Below are 19,597 nucleotides of genomic sequence, written 5' to 3'. Positions count from 1 at the left end.
AGCTGGAGGACCTGACACCCTCGGTGGTCCCCCCTCCCCCCGCCCTGGGCCTGCCCATTGCAGAAAGCCCCACAGAGGGTGGCAACGACCCCCAGTGGCTCAGGCCTGCCCAGGGAGGAGGCGAGAGTCGACGCCTGCCTCACCTCCAGCCCAAACTTGTAGAAGAAGAAGTTGACGAAGTACTTGAGGCAGCTGGGCAGGTCGCGGTCCAGCTGCTGGCGGGTGCCATCGGCGCAGACGGCCTGGGCCGGCAGCGGGGCCAGCTGGTGCCGGCGGCGGTGGTAGTCCTGGCACCGGTACACCACGGCCTCGAACACCAGCAGCAGCAGGATCTGCAGGTGGCTCTGGGGGCGTGGCCAGTCAGGCCCCGCCCAGCCCCTGACTCCACCCCCACCCCCCACCCCCGCCCCGGCCCACCTGCCCCGCACTCACTTGGATGTAGCCCAGGTTCGGGAAGCCCTTCCGCACCCCGAACCAGTTGGCGGGGTCGATGGGTCCCCGGTACAGCAAAGACTCGTGGATCTCCGTCTTCTGCAGGTTCGTGCTGTTGGGAAAGGGCTGGGGGAGGGGCGGCGTCAGCATCTGCTGCCCACCAGGAACCGGACGCTGACCCCAGGGACCGCCAGCCCCACGCGACACCCCCGCTGCAGCCACAGCTCCGATGGGTCTGCGCCGGAGCACAGCTGTCCCCAACCAGGGACGTGGGGCGCTGTCAGCCTCCAACCCACCTCAGTAGGGAAGGGGACATGGATGGTGTTTGGGGACACGGAGGCCACCAGCAGGGGCTGGGAGAGTGAAGAGAAATCTCTGGGTGGGCTTCCCTGAGCAGCCCCGCACTTCCCTCCAGCAGATGTCAGGCCCCTGTGCCCCTCACGCCAGGACCTGCACTTCCGTCAGGAAGTCAGCCGGGTCGGGACACATCTCTGAACCCAGATGTCTCAACCTGGGGAGTGGGTCCTCCGCAGGAAGCCCAGGCCCCAGGGACAGACCCTCTGCATCCGTCCCTCCACCCGAGCTGGAGCAGCGGCCGTACCTCGGTGCAGTTGCTGGCATACTCGTGGGGGCTGACAACCTTGAGCTGGTACAGCATCTTGCACACAATGATGATACAGGTCCACACGGTAGCCAGGCAGGAGGCCATGGGCCGGAAGCGGGGGTAGGGCAGGGCGAAGGCCCACAGCACGACCAGCAGAAAGTTCAGCACCGACACCTGTGGGCAGGCGGGCAGTGGCGGCGGAGCAGTGGCAGGCGGGGCTGCGCCCTCCCCGTGGGCCCACGATCCGCAGCCACGTGCTGGTACCGGCTCCAGGGAGGCCAGCGAGAGTGCCTGAGCGTGCCCACACTCACCTCCTTCAGGGCCACCCACACGGTGTACAGGGCCACCATCTTGAAGACGTGCAGCTCTAGCAGACGCCGCGTGAGCACTTGCACGCGGGTGAGGACATCCGAGAAGCCGGCGGCCAGGTCCAGGAGCCGCTCAGCCACCAGGCCCCACTTGCTGGCTGGGGGGTTGGGGGGCCAGTGAGGAGCGGGGGACAGGGCCTCTGTGGCCTGGGCCGTCCCATCCCGTGTACTGACGGGGCTCCGGGGCTCAAGATCCGGGCACCTTGAGCTTACCCTCCGGGACCTGTATGGCCTGGTGGGGGCCGGCCACGCCCAGCCCCTCGTCTCTGGGTGCCGCCTCCTCTTCCTCTTGCTGCAGCAGGGGGGTCCCGCTCACCGTGTCCTGCCTGGGACAGGACCCTCAAGTGTCCTTCCCTCCCGCATTCCTGCGGTGCCCTGCAGCCCCTCCCGTTCCCGCCTCCCCAGAGACAAGAGAAGCCCCACCTGCCATCCCACCCCAGCACTGGGACCCCTGTGCTGCAGCCACTAGGTGGGAGAGTGGGGCCCGGCTTGACGCCGTGATCCCCGCGGGTTGGAGAAAACATCCAGTACCTGAGGCCCTGGCACCTGCAGGCAGCAGCTGAGAGCTCAACCCTGTTCCGGGTCTCCCGCCCTCACCGTACAGACTCCACTCCCGCCCGAGACCGGCCTTCCCCTGTGCGGGCTCAGGGAACACTCTGCAGACCCCCAGGCACCAGGAGGGAGGACGGGCGCACCTGTGAGCCCAGCGCAGGGTGCAGGCGCTGGGCGGGGGGTGGTGCTCGGGGTCGGTGAGCTGCATGAAGGGCCTGTGGAAGTAGTGGAGCTGCAGGATACAGGCGAGCAGGAAGAAGCCCGGGACCAGGATGCTAGAGAAGAGCTCGGACACGCTGAACTGCTCCAGGCCCAGGTCCCCCAGCCTGCGCGGGAGGGGCTGTCAGTGCCGCCAGCGCGGCAGCCGCCGCCCCCCCCCCACCCCTGCGCCCAACACTCACTGCTCATCCGTGAGGCCGGTCAGGTTGCGCCAGTAGGCGGGGAAGTCCTGGAACTGGAAGGTGTAGACGGCCACCAGCACCAGCATGGTGTAGGCCACCACCAGCCACCAGAACGCCTTGAGCAGCTTCCGCCACAGGCTGTAGTACACCTGCCGACGGCCAGGCGCGGTGAGGTCAGCCGCGCGGCCCTGCACGCCCACGCCACGCCCACGCCCCGCCCCCGGTACCTGGAAGAGGGTGAGGCAGAGCAGGAAGAGCAGCATGTAGACGATCTTGTACACGACAAGGCGGCCGGCGAAGCTGACCACGATGAACATGCCGCCGCACACGTAGACCCAGTACTTGGCGTACACGCCCCTGACCAGCTCCCCCAGGCTCCGCAGCAGTGTCCGCGTCTGGGTGGGCTCTGCGGGCCAGGCGGGGGCGGGGGGGCGAGCGGGGTGCAGCTTCAGGACTGGGCAGGTGGGGGAGGGGCCGCGCCCCTTCCCCCCTCCCCCCACTGCCCGGCCCGCTCACCTGCGGCGGCCACAGTGACCTCCATCAGCGCCACGGGGTCCCGCGCCCTCTTCAGCAGCTTCTCCTTCACAAACTGGCGCAGCAGAAGCCAGAAGGTGAGGGTGCACAGCAGCTGGGGGGCAGGGGCGGCGGCACTGAGTGGAGCCCGGCCGGTGGAGCCGGGAGCCGGGGTGAGACCGCAGCAGGAAGGCGGCCTGCCTGGCCCCCGCGCGCCAGCCTCCCTGCAGGCAGAAGCTCAGCCTCTCGTACGCGCGCACGAGTTCACGCACAGATGCACACGCTCCCACACAGCAGCCCCTGCACTCACACACCACCTTGTCCACACACAGACCCGCAGGTGAACGCGGGGTCACAGGTGTTTACACACTTGCAGGCTCCTGGGCTTGCACAGTGAGATATAACTAACTCACAGGCCCCCAACACGTGACCGGCAGCAGCACGGCCGTCCAGGTGCAATGGCCTGTCCCAGAAGGGGGCACGGCAAAGACACAGACGCCCGCTGAGACCCAGGGGCCGCGTGCGATGCTCAGAGCCCGTGTCAGGCAGCTGGGATGGCACCCCCAGGAACACGAGATCATCACTCGTTCACTCAACAAACGCTCTTCGAGCAACTACTCCGGGCCGGCTGGGTGACCCCGGTGACCACCAGACGTGGGCTCCGGCCTCCAGAGCGCCCACGGCACTAGGAGCTGAACGGGCAGCGTGGCGTCATCACAGGCACGCAGGGGGTTGGGAGGAGGCTCACCATGGCGCCCAGGTCCAGGCAGGGGTAGCGGGTGTGCTCCAGCCCCAGCTGGCGCAGGCTGACGGGGCCCAGGGCGGTGGGCAGCTCGGGCCGCAGGTCCATGGCCCACACGTAGCGCAGGCTGCAGAGCGCCAGCCCGTAGAGCAATATGAAAGGCGAGCAGAGCATAGCCATCTGGTGGCGGCTACGCACGGTCCAGATGAGACAGGCCCAGAGCAGCAGCACGAAGGTCAGCCAGCTGTGGTAGGTGATGCTCCACACCTGGACGGCCAGGGCGTGGGTAGGACACCCGGCCCGGCACCCATACCCCGTTCCCCCAGGCTGATGAGGTGGTGGACCCCCCGGGGCCGGGGGTGTGTGTGCTCAGACAGGAAGGCCAACCTGCCCAGCTGGCCCGGAGAGCTGCCCAGGCACGCTCACACACGCGGCTGGGGGCTGGCCGGGGCTGCTCTTGGCCTAGCAGGTCACAGCCCCAACCGCTTCTGGTGACAAGGCACCAGAACACCATCTGTCGCGAGGGAGCCCGCGGGAAGCCCCAGCCCGAGGGGTGGCCCAGGCCAGCGCCCTTACCATCATGGCAATGAGGGCACATACGTAGCTCTGGTCCATGATGAGGTGGCCCAGGCCGTGCAACGGAGACGTCTCCTTAGGCCCAGTCAGCCTGGGGCGCGCTAAGGGGTGAGGGCAGGGGTCACCAGGGAGGCGAGACCCCTGCTGGGGAAACTCCAACGTCAATAGGCCCGAGCCCCTTGCCTACACCCGAGTGGCCCGAAAATGCAGACAGCGTGCTGGAGCCACAGCCTAGGTGGAGGGGGGCCACACCTGGCACAGGCTCACGGGGCACTGGGGGAGGAACACACGAGCAAAGGGCCCGGGCTCCTGTCCGACCCTGTTCCCAATGTGCTGTGGGACCCTGGCCAGTCCTCGCCCCTCTCCAGGCCTTGGCTTCCGAGACTCTGAAGGGATGGGGTGGAGGAGATTGCCCTGATCCCCTTCCAGCTCCGTGAGCACCCACGTCCCCAGACGCCAGCCCCCGAGGCCAGCGGCTTCATCCTCTACTGTGTAAAATGGAAATCGAGGCTTCAGCACAAAAACAAAAGGAAAAGGAAGAAGCACCCCAGAGCCCTGCCCTGGGGACACTGTCTGCCCAGCTCCCAGGGCCGCAGAGGCAGCCCAAGGCAGAGCAGTCAAGGTCTCTGGGGACTGGGAGGCAGGTGGGGAACGGGTGGGAGCCTGGAGACCCCCGCAGGGTCTCGGGTTCCATGAGCACCACAGATACGGCGCCCGCCCTGGGCAGCCCCAGAGAGGTGCGCAGCTGGACAGGCCGACCGGGCGAGGCCACCAGGGGGCAGCACCCGTGTGGCCGCATCACACTCACGGGGCCGCTGCTGGACAGGGTTGTGGCCAGTGAGGTCGTGCACGATGCAGTTGTCCTCAGGGTCCGGCGGCACGGCCATCGTGTGCTGCAGACGAGCCAAGACCCGTGAGCCGAGCCCGGGGGCATGGGGGCGCCAGCCGCACCGCTCAGTCCGCACCCCTCACCTGCGTGGCCTCCTCCTCCTTGGGGGCTGGAGCCCTGGCCTGGCCCTGGGGCCGCTGGTCCACCTCGGTCAGCTCCACCTCCAGTTCCATGTCGCCCCCGGCCGCCTCCTTCCCCTGTGGAGGCCGGAGGGGAGAGCTCAGCCCCCCATCCCGGCCTGAGGGGTGCGGGGACACAGGGCACCGGCCTGGGCACTGACCCGGTCCGCAGGCCGGCGCGCTTGGAGCTTCAGGAGCGAGGTCACGGTGTAGCAGAGAAGCAGCAGGATGCCGGGGCTCACATAGACGGGCCAGTCGTGGCTGGTGTTGAGGACCAGCGCGTTGGGGCTGGAGCAGTTGGGGGGCGGCACGAAGTCCTTGAGCCCGAACACCCTGCCCACAGAAGGTGCGTTACTGACTGCGGCGAGGAAGTTCACGGGTGCGAGGCGGGCAGGGCCAGGGCCCCGTGGGCGAGCCCTCACCTGGCCCAGATGCCGGCAGGCGGGAGCATGGACTGGGCGAGGGGCGTCTGGTAGCAGTAGAGGCAAAGGAGATGGCCGGCGCCAAAGCAGCCCACCGTGACGCAGAGTGCACTGAAGCCCAGGGGGCTGATGGGAAAGTGGCAGGCCCACCAGGTGCAGATGGTCAGGAACAGCAGGAAGTAGACGCTGGAGAAAGCTGACGGGTGGGCGATGCCTGCAGGCCAGGCAAAGGCGCACAGGGTCACGCCCGGCCTGGGCAGCCTGACCGCCGTCTCGCTGCTCAGTGGGGAGCTGGGCTGCCGAGACCCCTGCCGGTGTGACCGCCAGTGGTGGGGTCCCAGCTCCCTGCCCAGGGGGTACCTGCCAGCGCGAGGAGCACTATGGCCAGAGTCCGCCCAGCGGCCACCAGCAGCCAGTGCACTGTGATCCGGAACCGGGCGGCCAGCCAAGATCTCCGCTTGTGGGGCAGTGCAGGGGCTTCCTGCAGCCCCACCAGGGAGCCGGTGTCCACGCCCCCGTCATCATGGTCCTGCCGAGGTCACGGGGCGGGCGCAAGTCAGGTGCGTGTGGAGGGGCCACCCCTGCAGCCCCACACCCGCCCCTCCCCACACCCGCCGCGGGCCCTCCGAGGACACGGGGCCGCCAGCCTGAGCGTGGCCGCGTGCTGCCCTCCAGGCCCAGCTCCGCCCACCGTCTTCCCACCGCCTCGCTCGGGTTCACAGCCCGGGAGGGCGCCCACTGCGGCAGCAAGACACGCTCCTGCCAAGGCTTGGCGCTCAGATGACCGACCCGCGCAGGCTGACCTCACGGTGCTCTGGAGCCCCTCAAGGGCCTCTTCACTCCCCACCCCCACCAGGGGACCCCGAGGACAGGGCAGGCCCACAGGTTCCTGCATCTGTCCCCGGTGCCCTTGGCCTGAGAGGGCCCACGTGGGGATTTTTAGGGAAAAGCAAAGCAGTGCACAGCACAGCCACGTGTGCATCTCACTCTACAGCTACAGGGCACCTCTACACCCTAGCCTTGGCCCCACGGCACCTTCCTCGTCAGTACAGCGACGGAGGCTAGGAGGGGACCCCAAATCACACAGCCAGGGAGGACAGCGCCCAGGGTGCAGCCTCCTCCTGCTCTGCTGCCTAGTGGGGCCTCTGGAGAGTGAGACACACACCTGGGCGGCCCTTCTCGGCCTCAACTGCCTGTGGGGCACAGAGACCACCAGGGCCCGCTGCCCTGGTCCCACCTCAGGGTTTCCCAGAACAGAGCAGCTTCCTGGAAGCAGGGAGGCCCGGGGGAGGCAGAAAGAACACAGACTCTTTGTCAAGACGCCAGCTGTAACATGGGCGCCGTGCCTATGCCCTGCCCCGTGGCGGAGGCGGCCCTTGGTGTCCAGGCTGACAGCACGGGCTCAGGGGCCCGGCGCCCCGGTCAGTCACACACCGGCTTCGAGTCAGGGGTTAGGGGTCTTGCCTGTGCAGCCTTGGTGAGCCCCCTAACCGCTCTCAGTCTGTTTTCTGCCTGTCAAATGAGGGTGGGGCACGGGGCAGGCCCCAGGGAGGTGCCACTGAGCCGTGCCTGGAAGGAGGGGAGGGGACAGGCCAGGGCAGAGGCCCAGCCCTGGGGTCAGAGCAGTATCCAGGGTCCCCCCATGATGCACCAGGACGGGGGGATAGGGGGACAGCTGCTGGAAGGCACTACAGCCAGGCCCGAGCTCAACCCTGCCCACAGCCTGGCCCCGGCCCTGGGAAAGCGGCCGTGGAAAATGAGCGTTTCTGGGAGTGGGAAGAACAGAGGCAGCTCCTGGGCAGAAGGACAGCTGCTGGGGGCCGCCCGCATGGTCCAGCCCACCCAGGCCCGGCTCCAGCCCCGCCTCGGCCGGCCCCCCGGGACGCACCTCCCACCGCAGCCCCAATGACCCCCTCAGGGCAGGCACAGACCCACGTGTGCCAAGTCAGGACGGGCGCGTGTACACAGATCGTGTGCAGCCGCGTGTGCCGCGGCCCTGCCAGGTGGCAGCATCCACACAGGGGCGCTGGGGCTGCTTCTGGCCTTGAACTCCGGGCGCCTGTGATGGGCCCCCGTGGCCTTGCTCTGAGGTCTGTCTACACCAGCCGCCCCGGGGCCGGAGTTCAGCCCCCAGGGGCTGCCAGGACAGCCCTGTGCTCCGAGGGGTGATGGTCAGCGTGGGCTGGGGAGCTGGCCCCTCCCGCCCGCCCCAGGCGTGGGGAACAAGCCAGCCCCTTCCCGGTGAAGCTGTTCTGGGAAGCCCCGGCTCTGCTAATGAGGAAAACAGAGGCCTCCCTGGCCCCTGCGCCTGCCGGTGCCCATGCACCGGGGAGATGGAGGGGGACGGCCAAGTCAGGGAGCCACCCCGAGGGCAGGCAGCAGGGCGGTCCCAGCCCCACTTGACCCCCACAAGTGCCTGGAAAAGCCACTCTACCTCCAGGCCCCCGTCTCCCCCTCTGAAATGCGGGTGCCAGCCTTGCCCTGCAGGACTCGGGGGACGGGCAGGTCAGCTGTAGGCTGAGCCCCACCTCGACCTGCAGTAGGAAGTCCCCTTCTCCCCGGGGCTGAGAGCGTCGCCTGTGGCCCCCCACGGCCTCCCGGGCAGGGACCCGGATGGCCACAGACCTGGCCCAGCCCTGGAGACCAGGTCCTACTCGACAGAGGCTGAGGCCAAGTGTGAGGGGCCCAGACTGGGCTCGAGACCACAGCCCTCGTGCAGGGACAGGAGAGGACACGGAGGGTAGAGCCCAGGGGGACCCCGAGGACTCTGGCAGAGGGCCCTGCTTCAGGCCTCTGAACCGACACAGCCCCTGCCTTGACACACACAGCCCACCGATGGCCCCACTGTGGGCACGGCTGCTCTGACATCGTCTGTCCCTCTGTCGGTCCCTAGGTGCTCCCTGACGGCTGGCGCAGACCATCCTCCAAGAGCGCTGACTCCCCACTGCCCTGCGGCCCCGAAGACCCTCTTCCAGGGGGCAGCTTGAAAGGCGCAGGCGCTGCCTGGGGTCCCTGCACGCGCTAGGACCACGCGCTGCATCGCTAGCAGCCCCCACAGGGATGTGCACTTGACCTCCTCCGTTGCCGTGTCTCTCCATGATGGGCATATACGGACTTTTACAACTAAAACGTCCACGTTTGTAGAAAGAAAGAGATAAGAAACGGAGGAAGAAAAAGTACAATAGTCCTCAGATGGCTGGGACACAGGCGTGCCCCCATCCCTCACCGGCTCCTGGGCACGCTGGCTCCGCCGGGCCGTCCGCGTACGGCGCCTGCACACGCCAAGGCACAGGGAGGAGGCCGCCAGGACACCCAGGTCGGGGGCCACCAGGCGGATGGCGTTGGGCACGTCCTTCAGGTCCAGCCTGTGGAGGGCAGGGAAAGCCCGTGGCCGGCTCAGGGGGGCAGGTGCCAGCAGGGGGCACCCCGGGAGCTGGAGGCCCAGGAAATCCCCGAGGGAGGCTGGGGGACTCACCTCGTGACCCCAATGTGTCGGGAGACGGTGTCCCAGGTGCTGCCTGCAGAGAGAGGCACGGGGGAACCGGGTCAGGCGGGCGGGTGCTGAGAAACCCCTTCCATGTTGCCAGGAGGGCCACGGAACCCCTGGTGTCCGGGGGTGCTTGAGAACGCTGCCTCCCCCGGTAGGGTAACTGAGGCCCAGCCGGGGTAAGCTGGGCAGACCAAGGCCCATTACTTCTGCCTGGCAGAATGGGTTTCATGGCTCAGCCGGGCGCTGTGTGGCCCGGGAGGCTGGGCCGGGCTCTCGGACCCATCGGCCGAGGCCGGCTGCTCCTTGGGGGCCCGAGTGGGGAGGGCTGGTCTAAGAGCCGCCAGGACCAGCGGGCCCTCGAGGCACCTGACTTCTCTCCAGTTTCTAAACTGCAGGAGAGGCACGATCTTCACGGAATGAAAATGGGAGGCGGGGTGGGACATCCTGCCCGCCACGAGCCACTAGGACGTGGAGGTGGGAGACCCCACCGGGCAGTGGGGAGGGGAGCCCAGGGTTCCGTCGTCTGAACACTGGGGCGCTAGTGTCAGTGGAGGTGGGAGGGCTGGGCGCCGGCTGGGGACTCCATCCTCGGGGTGAAAGGGCGCAGGACACTGGGCAGGCGGCACACCAGGGCCCAGGCCCTCGGCCCAGTCTCTCTGCCCCAGAGGGCTCAGGAGGGAGATGCGAGACGGAGGGGCCTGAGAAGACCGGGGCTGCCCGGACACAGTGCTCTGGGACCAGCACTGGGCTGGGGCTCAGCCCAGCCCCACGGCCACCTATTACCGGGGCACTTAAAGCTGGGCCATTTGGGCTGGATGTAAATCGTGGCTGGGCACTCAGAGGCGGCCCATATTAGGCAGGGCCTGGGTGAGGCAGGGCGGCCCCTGAGGCTGAGCTGACCTTTCCGAGGAGCCTGAGGCTCCCCCACCCTCCCCAGGCTCTCCAGTCCCTCAGGAGGCCATCGGCTCTCCCCCGGGCCTGCTGCCCCCAGGCACCCCCTTCCCGGCCCTTCGTGACTCACAGCTCGGCCCCAGAAGCTGGTCCAGGTGGGGCACGGTGTGCAGGCATATCTGGAAGGTGAGGTGGGCTGCCAGGAAGAGGAGGCTGAAACCCAGCAGGGCTCGCAGGAGGCGGCCGGTGTGACCTGGAGGCAGAGACGGGAGCGGTGGGGCCGGCATGCAGCCAGGCCTGGAGCGGGGGGATGCGGAGGGAGCAGACCGCTCAAGGCCACTCAGCCCTGGCTATCAGCCGAGCCAGGCTGTGCGCACCAGCCCGAGACACGCACCCAGCACGGACCCAGGGTCTTATGGGGCCGTGAGAAGCGAGCTCATGCAGCACACCCCTCCTACACCAGCCCACTGACAGCTCACCCAGCCCCGTGGTCCAGCACTATCACGACCCCAATTTACAGACGGGAATGGACACAGAGAGGTGAAGTGACTTGCCCATAGTCGCACAGCAAGCCCATCCTGCCTGCGCTTGGTCTTGTCCCCTTCCTGGGGCGTGGAGCAGTGGGGGCAGAGCCAGTGCAGGAAGGAAAAGCCCCCTCGGGCTGGGGGGCCACCTCCAGTTTTGCTCATGTATCCCGGAAACATCTGTGTTGCTGCCTGGCCCTGGCAGCGGGGTGCTGCTTCATGCCCAGTGCAGGCTGAGAGCGTGCACCGTCCAGGGAAGGCCCCGCCCAGCACTCAACCACACCGCCTATCGAACCTGGGATGCTCTCCTGCCCATAGCAAAGCCTCAGGCTCCGAGAGGCGGCTGTACCCTGGGAATTCACACGATGAGTTGATGTATGGGAGGAGGAATGAATGGATGGATGGACGAAGGGATGAGGGGATGGATGGGGAACAAATGGATGGGAGGATAAATGGGTGGATGGGAGGATGAAGGATGGATGGATAGATGGGAGAAAGGATGGATAAATGGATGAGAGGATGTATGACGTGGGATAGATGGGGGAATGGATGGGAGATATAGATGGATGGGAGGAGAGATGGATGGATGGATGGGGGATGATGGGATGGGGGATGGATGGAAGAATGGATGGAAGGAAGGAGGAGTGGATGAATGGATGGATTGGAGGACAGATAAATCGAACAGATGGATGGAAGGATGGATGGATGGGAGGATGGATGGATGGGAGGAGAGATGGATGGATGGATGGAAAGAGGGATGGATGAATGGATGAGAGGATGGATGTATGGATGGGAGGACAGATACATGAATGAATGGGTGGATGGGAGGACGGGAGGATGTATGGATTAGAAGATGGGTTGGATGGAGAATGAGGGGATAGAGGGATGGCTGACAGCAGTGTTGGTGAGGCCAAAGGGCAGCTCTGATTTCAGAAGGGGAGGGGTTCAAGCCAGTGTGGGGCTCCTGAATTGCCCAGGAGGGATAAAGGGCGTGGCAGGTGACCACTAGAGTCTACCACAGTGGACTCCGAGGTTTGGCCCTGAGTGCCAGAAAGAGCGAGTATCGTTGGCGGGCGCCCACGCGTGTGCGTATGTGAGCGTGCAAGGGTGCGTATGGGCGCCAGACCACACACTGCACTTGCTGGAAGTGCCGCCTGCCTCTCTCCTTGACCTGGGGTCACTCCTTCGGCCACGTGAGGCCTGCACAGCACAGGAGCGCCGCGGAAGGACGGGGCCTGCCTTCGTGGGCAGGCAACCCCACCTCTGCCGTGCAGGGCAGGGGTCACACAGAAGTCTCTCCTCCTGAAGGAGCCGGGGCTCCGCTCAGGGACTTCAGGCTCAGGCAGGAATCTGGAGAAGCAGGAAGTGGGGCTGGGGGGCTGTGGCTCCAGGAGCAGAAGAGAGGGAGGCTCGTGGCAGGTACAAGGAGCATCTGTCTGCCCCAGAGCGGGCACCGGGGTTGAGCCCCAAACCTCCCTGACGCGGCTGCTCAGTCTGCAAACGCTCCAGGGCATCTCCGCCCTCGGCACACCTGCCGCCACGAAGGCCCCACTCCCACGACCCTGTTCCGGGGCAGCCCCACCCTGGGCCCGGCTCTGCTGCTAGGGTGAGCGGCTTGCAGACCTCGCCCTCCTGACACGATATGCGTAAGCGGAGCTGAGGGAAGGGGCGTCCTCCGGTCGCCCGAGGCTCTGTCACACCGAGGACGGTGCAGACGTGGGGCAGGGAGGGACAGGGTTCCCACGGCGGGGGGGCGGGGGATCAGAGTTGGAGCACGAGGCCCTGGCCGGGGGCAGCGGGGGGCCCATCTGCTCTGCCGACCCCGGGGCGCCGTCTGCTCACAGGCAGGAGGGCGCAGGTCTGGGGAGGATGGCAGAGCCTCTCATCCCCTCATCCGGCAATGACAGGGAGCCTCCCGGTGCACTGACTGCTCTGCGAGGTGAACCGGACCCGCCCACCCGGCCCACCATGTCCCAACAGCACCTGAGTTCAAGCAGAGCCGAGGGGCTCCAGGGGCAGGTGCACCCTCTCCCGCGAGCAGCCGCGGGGCTGGGTTTTGTTCTAAGGCAGGGACAGGGCCTCCCTGAGTCCCTAAACATTAATCAGGTCGCCAGGAGCTGACCCTCTCGGGTCTACCTGCAGCTCTGCTGCACCTCTGCCCTGCCCTGCGCGGGGCACGTGGCCCACGGCCGCCGCCCCATTGCCCGGCAAAGTGATGGTCCCGACCCCTCTCCGCCCTGCACGGGGAGCCGGGGTCAGGCTGACGCCCCCACGGGGATGGGGCCAGGAATCAATCGGCGCCCGTGGGCACCTTGCGCAGCCTCAGACCTTCCACCAGCTGCGGCGCAGGCGCGGGCAGGCCTCACGGTCTCCTCTCTCCTGCCCGGAAGACCCGGCAACCTCCCCGTCCCTGAAGGGCCTCTAGGGCTGGAGAGATGGACGGATGGAGGTCAGGTGGGCAAGTCTTCCCAGCGCCTCTCCCTCTGCTCCCTGACCCTTCCCCACTCTGGACTCCTGCCCAGGCCGGGAGCCTGTGCTTCCACCACTGCCAATTAGAGGAAAGCGTTCCCAGTTGCTAGTGGGCAGGAAATATTGACGGAACAAGCAGCTCTGAACCGAAAGCCCGGGAACGGGGTCCACGGAGAGGAGAGGAAGGCCTGGATGCCAGACTCTGCCCAGCAGCCCTCCCCAGGGAGCTGGGAGTTGGCGGGAAGTTGGGCCAGCCGGCTGGGGAGGGGTCTGGCCTGGGGTCCCCCGTGGCTCCCTGCTCTGCACCCGTGCTGGGGCCCCTCCCCTGAATTCTACCCACACTGCAAGATCAGGGCTCCGTACGAGTGCCCCAAGTGGGGAGAGAGGCTGAGGAGGGGGTTACCGCCAGATGCCACAGGCTGGGGAGGGGTGACCTGCCACCCTGTAGAAGGCAGAATGACACTCCTTCGGGGAAATCCATGCCCAATCCGGGGGCCCTGGGAGTGCTTCCTGACACAGCAGAGGGGAACCAATGGTGCCAATCAGCTGGACTTCCAGCAGGGAGCTGCCCCTGGCTCCCCTGGAAGGGGAGGTCCTAACTGTGGAGAGGGGGCAGGAGGGCAGAGTCAGAGTGATAGGGCGGGACTGTCACTGACAGGCCATCGCCAGCCTGGGCGATGGAGGGAGGGGCCCCGAGCCAAGAAGCTGGGAAGCAGGTGCTCCCAGAGCCTCCAGGAGGGACCAGCCCTGCGACACCTGGGCTTTCGCCCCATGAGGCCGGGGCCAGACTCCGACCTCTGGGCTGTGGGTGGGGACGTGCCGTGTGGCCGCTCAGTGTGGGGTGATCTCAGCAACCACAGGCCACGCCCGAGGCCCCAGAGCGGCCAGCAGCCCCGGGGCAGTGCGTGGGCACGCCTCCCTCCAGGGTCTCGGCCAAACCCTCGGCCCGCCGGGCAGCGGGGGTCACGCCCCGACAACTTGCTCCCTGGGTGTCTCTCTTCACCCTCCAAAACCTAACGGCCTCCCTACCCACGGAGCACAGAGCAGTCCCCAGGCACTTGTCCTCACCGAGAAGCCGGGACGACGGCAGGTCCAGAAGCACCCAGAGAGCAGCTGGTGGGAGCCCCAGCGCGAAGGGACCCCTCAGCCGTGCCCCCTTCCCGTGCCACCTGCCTGCAGGCCTGCACCTCCTTTCACAGGGGCCCGTGCTCTGCTGGGCAGGGGGCAGGGAACCTCCTACGCAGGGATCCTCTCCGCTCCAGCTCCTCTCAGACGAGCCCGCGCCGTGGGCACCACCGTCCACACCGTCCTGGGGGCCCAGGCGCCCTGATGGGCCTTCCCACCCGTCTGCCTGGCGGACACAGAAGCTGCCCTCCAAGAGCTCAGAACCAGGTGGAGACCGCCATGCGCCCAGCTACGCTGTTACCCCGACGACGAGGTGGTGGGGGGGAAGCCGAGGCCCCGCAGCACGCCGGGCGCACATGGATGGAGCCTGAGTCCACGGCGGGGCTGGGGAGCCGGCGTGGCAGCTGGACCTAAGGTTGGCCGCAGCCGCTCAGGGCAGATGGGCCGCAAGGACGGCGCTGGGACAGGGTGGGGATTGGGGGAGGGACCCGGTGGGAAGACGGCCCAGCCCACGGCCAGGAGACGCCCCAGGGGCATCCTGCATCATGGCCCCTGTGGCATGAGGTCAGAAAAGAGATTCTGAAACCAGCCAAGGGTCCTCCACGAAAAATGAAACTCAGGACCACCCATCCTTCCCTGGTGGCTCCTCAACCGCAGAGAAAGTCCACCCCTGCCCGGTTCTGCCGGGGCCCCAACGCTCCCCCAACCCCAGGCACCTGAACAAGGAGCTCCGAGACCCCGAGTCACCGCCCACCCCCCAGCAGAGCCCTGCCCGCCCTTACCTGGGATGCTGTGCCTGGAGGGGCCCGGGAACCAGGGCAGCAGTAGCAGAAACAGGAGGTAGACTAGCGAGAGCGCGTTGACGCGGAAGAGGCAGGCTGTGGAGCAAACAGGATGCGGTCAGCCCGGCTGCCGGGGGATGGGGGCAACCAGCCCCGTGCCCCCCGAGCCTCTCTGCCGTGGGTGCTGTGCGTGTCACCCCTGCGAGGCTGCCACCTCCCTGCGTGGGCGAGCGACCTCGCTCAATGCGTGACGTGTCACTGTTACCGGGAGCACCATGCCTGACTTAACGACGGCTCTGCTGTGTGTTGACAAGCGTGGCCGTCATGTCTGCATGTGTCTCAGGCACCCGCCCCGCGGAGCCCCCGTCACGGGGCCAACCCTGAGGTCACGACATTCTCCCGACTTGCTTTCTTTCCTTTTGTAAGGTGTTATGTTTTCAGTCAACACACAACACGGCTGATTTTGGGGTCCAGCTCTCTTAGCCTCCTCCCCCCACCTCTGCATCCCAGACAGCTGGGTGCACCCACTCGGGCCACGGCAGGGCCCCCCAGCACGTCGCCCGGGGCACGAGTCACGCATGTGTCTGCAGCCACTCCACCTCTCCCCTCACTGACTCGAGGGCGCCCCCCGCGTCTCGCGCTGCTGACCCCATCCTGATGAAGTGCAGTAGGTGCTGGGACCTCACCCACCCCCAGGAAGTGAGGGGGTCTGGGGATGCTAGGGAGGTGCCATGTGTCCCAACTCGGGTCTCGTCACTGAGCAAGGGGGCCACTCAGCCCTTCCCGGGGACCCGAGAGGGGGCTGGGCCAGGAAAGCCCCGCTCGCTGCCCAGAGGGGACCAGCATCGCGTGGACGGCCCTGGCGAGGTCCCCAGGCTGGAGCCACCTCTGGCCACCCTGCTCCTCAATCACCATGGCCAGCAAGCGGGCCCGGGGGACCCAGCCCTGCCCACCCAGGACAGAGCAGTCGGCTGTGGGCGCCAGTGTCCACCACAGATCCGACCCCCGGCCCCTGCGGACAGCCCAGCCTCACGGCCCAGTCATCGTGATGGAGCAGAGCTGCACGGGGTAGAAGCCCACCCTGATCGGGTCTCCAAGAGGGGGTCGATATCCCACCTCCACGCTCTACCCCTCAGACCCCCAGGTGTGGACCGTGAGGCCAGCAATGGCTCGACTGCCACTTAGCAGCCATCTGGACGGCCTGAGCCAAAACAAGCCGACCTGAACCCGGCCACGGACTCAGCTATGCAGACAATCTCCCCGGAGCAGGTGGCAGGGCCAGATGGGGTGTTCAGCCCCTTCCCACTGTCTCCTCAAGCCCCCCATCACCCAAGCAATGAGGAACCCCAGAGCACCACACGGCCAGTGCCGTGGTCCCGAGCTCTGGTCAGGCCGCCTTCCTTTCTGGACGCTACCGCGCCCTCCCGCTGCCTGGAGCAGCCCTAAAGCTAAGCAGCCTCATTCCGCACGTACACCTGCCACGGCCAACAGATCAGCTCGAAACCTAAAGCTTTTCCACAAATATACGTTTTCGAAAAAACAAACAAAAAAATCAACCTGATCTGGCCCAGGAGGCAGGAGGGAACTGCATTTACGGCAAAGGCTTGTAAAGTTCCTGTTCCCCAGAGCTGCACTTTTCAGCCTGCTGCGTTCTGCCCCTCTCCTTCCACAGTGCCAGCCAGGTGGTACCGCCCACCCAGCCATCCAGGTAACTTTCTCCTGAGGGCACATGCTGCAGTTCTCTGCCCTGAGGTACTCATGTTCTGATCCACCCGGGACACCAGAGCTGAACAAGCACACGCGCACCAGCCATGGCGTTCGCTAGCCCGTGACAGGGAGGCGAACGCGGTGCGGGTCCTGGGGAAGCTCCCGGATGCCTGGCGCTGGCGCTGGCGCTGACGCTGACCCAGGATGCGGGGACGGAACTAGTGCTTCCCAGATGAGGGTTTCAGTCCGGGAAGATGCAAAGTTCCAGAGGTGGTGGTGACGGTCGCACCATACCGAGAGTGTACTTAATGCCACTGAACCATACACTTAAAAATGGTTAAAGGGGCTTCCCTGGTGGCGCAGTGGTCGAGAGTCCGCCTGCCGATGCAGGGGACACGGGTCCGTGCCCCGGTCTGGGAGGATCCCACATGCCGGGGAGCGGCTGGGCCCGTGAGCCATGGCCGCTGGGCCTGCGCGTCCGGAGCCTGTGCTCCGCAACGGGAGAGGCCACAGCAGCGAGAGGCCCGCGTACCGCAAAAAAAAAAAAAAAAAAAAAATGGTTAAGGGACTTCCCTGGCAGTCCAGCGGTTAAGACTCTGTGCTTCCACTGCAGGGGCCACAGGCTCGATATCTGGTCGGGGAACTAAGATCCCCGCATGCTGCGTGGCGTGGCCCCCAAAGTTAATAATGATAAATAAATAAAATGGTTAAGATGGTAAATTTTATCTTACGTGTATTTTACCAAAATAAAAGAACAAACGGCCCCAGAAATCAGCGAAGGATCTCAGAGACCAGAACTGGAGGGGCAGGGGCCAGCCAGAGCTCTGCAGTCTGCAGCCAGTGGAGCCGGGCCTCCGGCCTCTCCCCAGCCCCAGGCCAAGCAGGAGGAAAAGAAACTAGAAGCTCCATCGGCCAAAAGCAGGAAATCAGAGATGAAGCGTCAGAGCGGGTGGGGGCGGGGGAGCGCGTGGGACTGCCCCACCCTGGGAGGGTCGCTGGGGCGCCAGAGCCCGCACAGGGCCTGCCCTGGAGGGGCGACAACAGCCCCTCAGAGTCATTCGTTCATTAGACACAGAGGGCAGAGACAGGATGAGCGCCGCCTGGGACGCGAGCGCCTCCACCAACACAGATGAGGAAACAGAGGCCATGGGGCGGCTAGGAGCGCGGCCCCCCAGAGACTGGCCGCCAGATGATCCCCCTGCCAGGAAGCTGGCACCGGCAGGCAGGTGGCGCCAGACAGCCCTGGACGCTGACCCAGGGGATGTGAGCCAGGACAGCTGGGCCCGCTGGCCCCCAGCCCCAGCAGGGTCACCCGGGGCCAGGATGAGAGAGGGGGCTGGGGTCACATTCCCAGCCCACCTCCCCTGCCTGTTTTCAGGGCCTGGGGACAGGGTAAGAGGCCAGCAGAGCAAACAGTGGCCCGGGGCCAGCACGGGAGCAGGGAGCAGAGGCAAACAGGGCTCTAAATGGGGAGCTGAGCAGACTCTCACGTTCTCCCCTGTTCAGAGGGGGAATCAGGTTCCCACAGGAGAAGGGCTTCCGTGCTGGGAGAGTGAGGACTTGGGTCCAGACTCCTGGCTCCACACCTAGCCCTCGGGGCCACTGGTCTAAGTGCCACGAACCTGGCCTCACTGTGACTCTGCATGAGAAGGAGGCTCAGGGCATCTGAGCAGGCCGCCTGGAGGAGGTGGCATTGCATTTGGCCTCGAGGGCTGGCTAAGACTCAGGGAAGGCCAGGGGAGGTTTGGGGCAGCCCCCGGCTCCCACAGAGGAGGAGGACGCTCAGGTGGAGAGGCGGTGGGGACGTCCTGAGGAGGGGGACAGGCCTGCTCTGCCCAGGCAGTTCCCACCTCCCCATCAGAGCTGCCGGTGGCTGGTGACCTCATGGGGGAAATATGCCTTTTCCTGAGCCAGGAACAATAGGATGGGGTGAGGGCAGAGGGAAAGCCAGCAGGGCTGCCTGCGGGGCAGGAAAGGCTCCCCCCACCCCTGCCTGCATGTTTAACCCTTCAGAGACCCTCACCCAGCACATCAGAGCCTGGTCCTGCAGATGGCAAAAGTGACCCCTGGTCTCAGTTGGTGCCCAGCCAGGAAGGGAGGGCAGGGAGGCCGGCGTGGAGGTTACAAACACCCGGGACGTTCCACACAGAGCTGGACACCACGGCCCGGCCTGCAGGGAGATGGGGGGCCTGTGGGGAGGGGTTCGGCCAGACGTCGAAGCCCCCAGGTGCACCCGCGGTGCCGTGACGTCACCCCAAGGCTGGCCTGCACCCCGGGTGGAAGAAGAGGACACGAGGCCCGTCCTCCCGAGGGAGCTTGAGGAGGCCGCCCGCCCCGAGCCTCAGTTTCTCCACCTGTGAAGTGGGGGAAGGCGTGCCAGTGTGAAGGGCTGTGGGAGGGATGGGCAGCTCTTCACGCACCCTCGGGGTCCTCACCTCGACCCTCCGAGGAGTGTTCTAGCCCCATGCGGGGAAGCCCCGGGACACACAGGAGGCCAGCCTGAGCACCATGCCATCGGCCAGTGGGACCCACAGGCTAGTGTGGGTGGGGGACCCCAGAGGCTTGCAGGGGCAGCACGAGAAGGCTCAGAGGTCATGCGAGGCCTGCATCAGCATCAGAGATGAAAGGACAGTGGGCCTGGGAGAGACCCAGGGAGAGGCCAGGACTGGGGGGGACGCACCACGGCCGCCATGACTGCCCAGCACCCGTGAGGGGCACGACTGTCGCCTGTACTTTGCAGGTGAGGAAACTGAGCGAGGGGGCTGAAGCTGAGGGATGCGGGCTGACGCCCCCCAGAAATGGTGTGGGTCTAGGTGGCCCAGAGAGCAGAAGTGGGTGGGTGAGGGTCAGCCCCAGGCGCTGATGAACCAGCCCTACAGGACAGCCTGCGGGGGACAGATGCAGCGGGGGGGGGGGGGGGGGGGGGGGGCCCGAACCCGGAGGGCGGCGGGGCCGGCTGGGGGGACCCCGGGCCGGGCCCGGGCCCCCCCC

General features: G+C 66.5%; 1 protein-coding gene across 3 annotated transcripts in view; it reads right to left on the bottom strand.

The window, feature by feature from the left end:
* The window catches only part of PIEZO1 (piezo type mechanosensitive ion channel component 1), a 55,017-nt gene that overhangs the window by 13,681 nt on the left and 21,739 nt on the right, over positions 1-19,597 (bottom strand). For 2 of the 3 annotated variants that reach the window (XM_029213544.1, XM_029213545.1), the window contains exons 2-21: positions 14,900-14,995; positions 10,130-10,252; positions 9,094-9,136; positions 8,845-8,983; positions 5,979-6,147; positions 5,619-5,832; positions 5,358-5,529; positions 5,161-5,274; positions 4,997-5,081; positions 4,189-4,289; positions 3,619-3,879; positions 2,874-2,985; positions 2,585-2,763; positions 2,358-2,506; positions 2,100-2,282; positions 1,618-1,730; positions 1,348-1,502; positions 1,034-1,210; positions 433-558; positions 144-344 (exon numbers count right to left, since the gene is read on the bottom strand). In XM_029213544.1, coding sequence (XP_029069377.1) covers positions 144-344; positions 433-558; positions 1,034-1,210; positions 1,348-1,502; positions 1,618-1,730; positions 2,100-2,282; positions 2,358-2,506; positions 2,585-2,763; positions 2,874-2,985; positions 3,619-3,879; positions 4,189-4,289; positions 4,997-5,081; positions 5,161-5,274; positions 5,358-5,529; positions 5,619-5,832; positions 5,979-6,147; positions 8,845-8,983; positions 9,094-9,136; positions 10,130-10,252; positions 14,900-14,995 — 2,912 coding nt within the window. The remainder of the gene's footprint in view (positions 1-143; positions 345-432; positions 559-1,033; positions 1,211-1,347; positions 1,503-1,617; positions 1,731-2,099; positions 2,283-2,357; positions 2,507-2,584; positions 2,764-2,873; positions 2,986-3,618; positions 3,880-4,188; positions 4,290-4,996; positions 5,082-5,160; positions 5,275-5,357; positions 5,530-5,618; positions 5,833-5,978; positions 6,148-8,844; positions 8,984-9,093; positions 9,137-10,129; positions 10,253-14,899; positions 14,996-19,597) is intronic. The other variant, XM_029213546.1, reaches the window with a different exon arrangement.

Source organism: Monodon monoceros, unplaced genomic scaffold (genome assembly GCF_005190385.1).
Source record: "Monodon monoceros isolate NGI ecotype Baffin Bay Population unplaced genomic scaffold, NGI_Narwhal_1 Super_Scaffold_10, whole genome shotgun sequence".
Taxonomy (NCBI): Eukaryota; Metazoa; Chordata; class Mammalia; order Artiodactyla; family Monodontidae; genus Monodon; species Monodon monoceros.
Note: the sequence above shows the minus strand (reverse complement) of the source record. Positions and strands in the feature narration are given on the sequence as shown.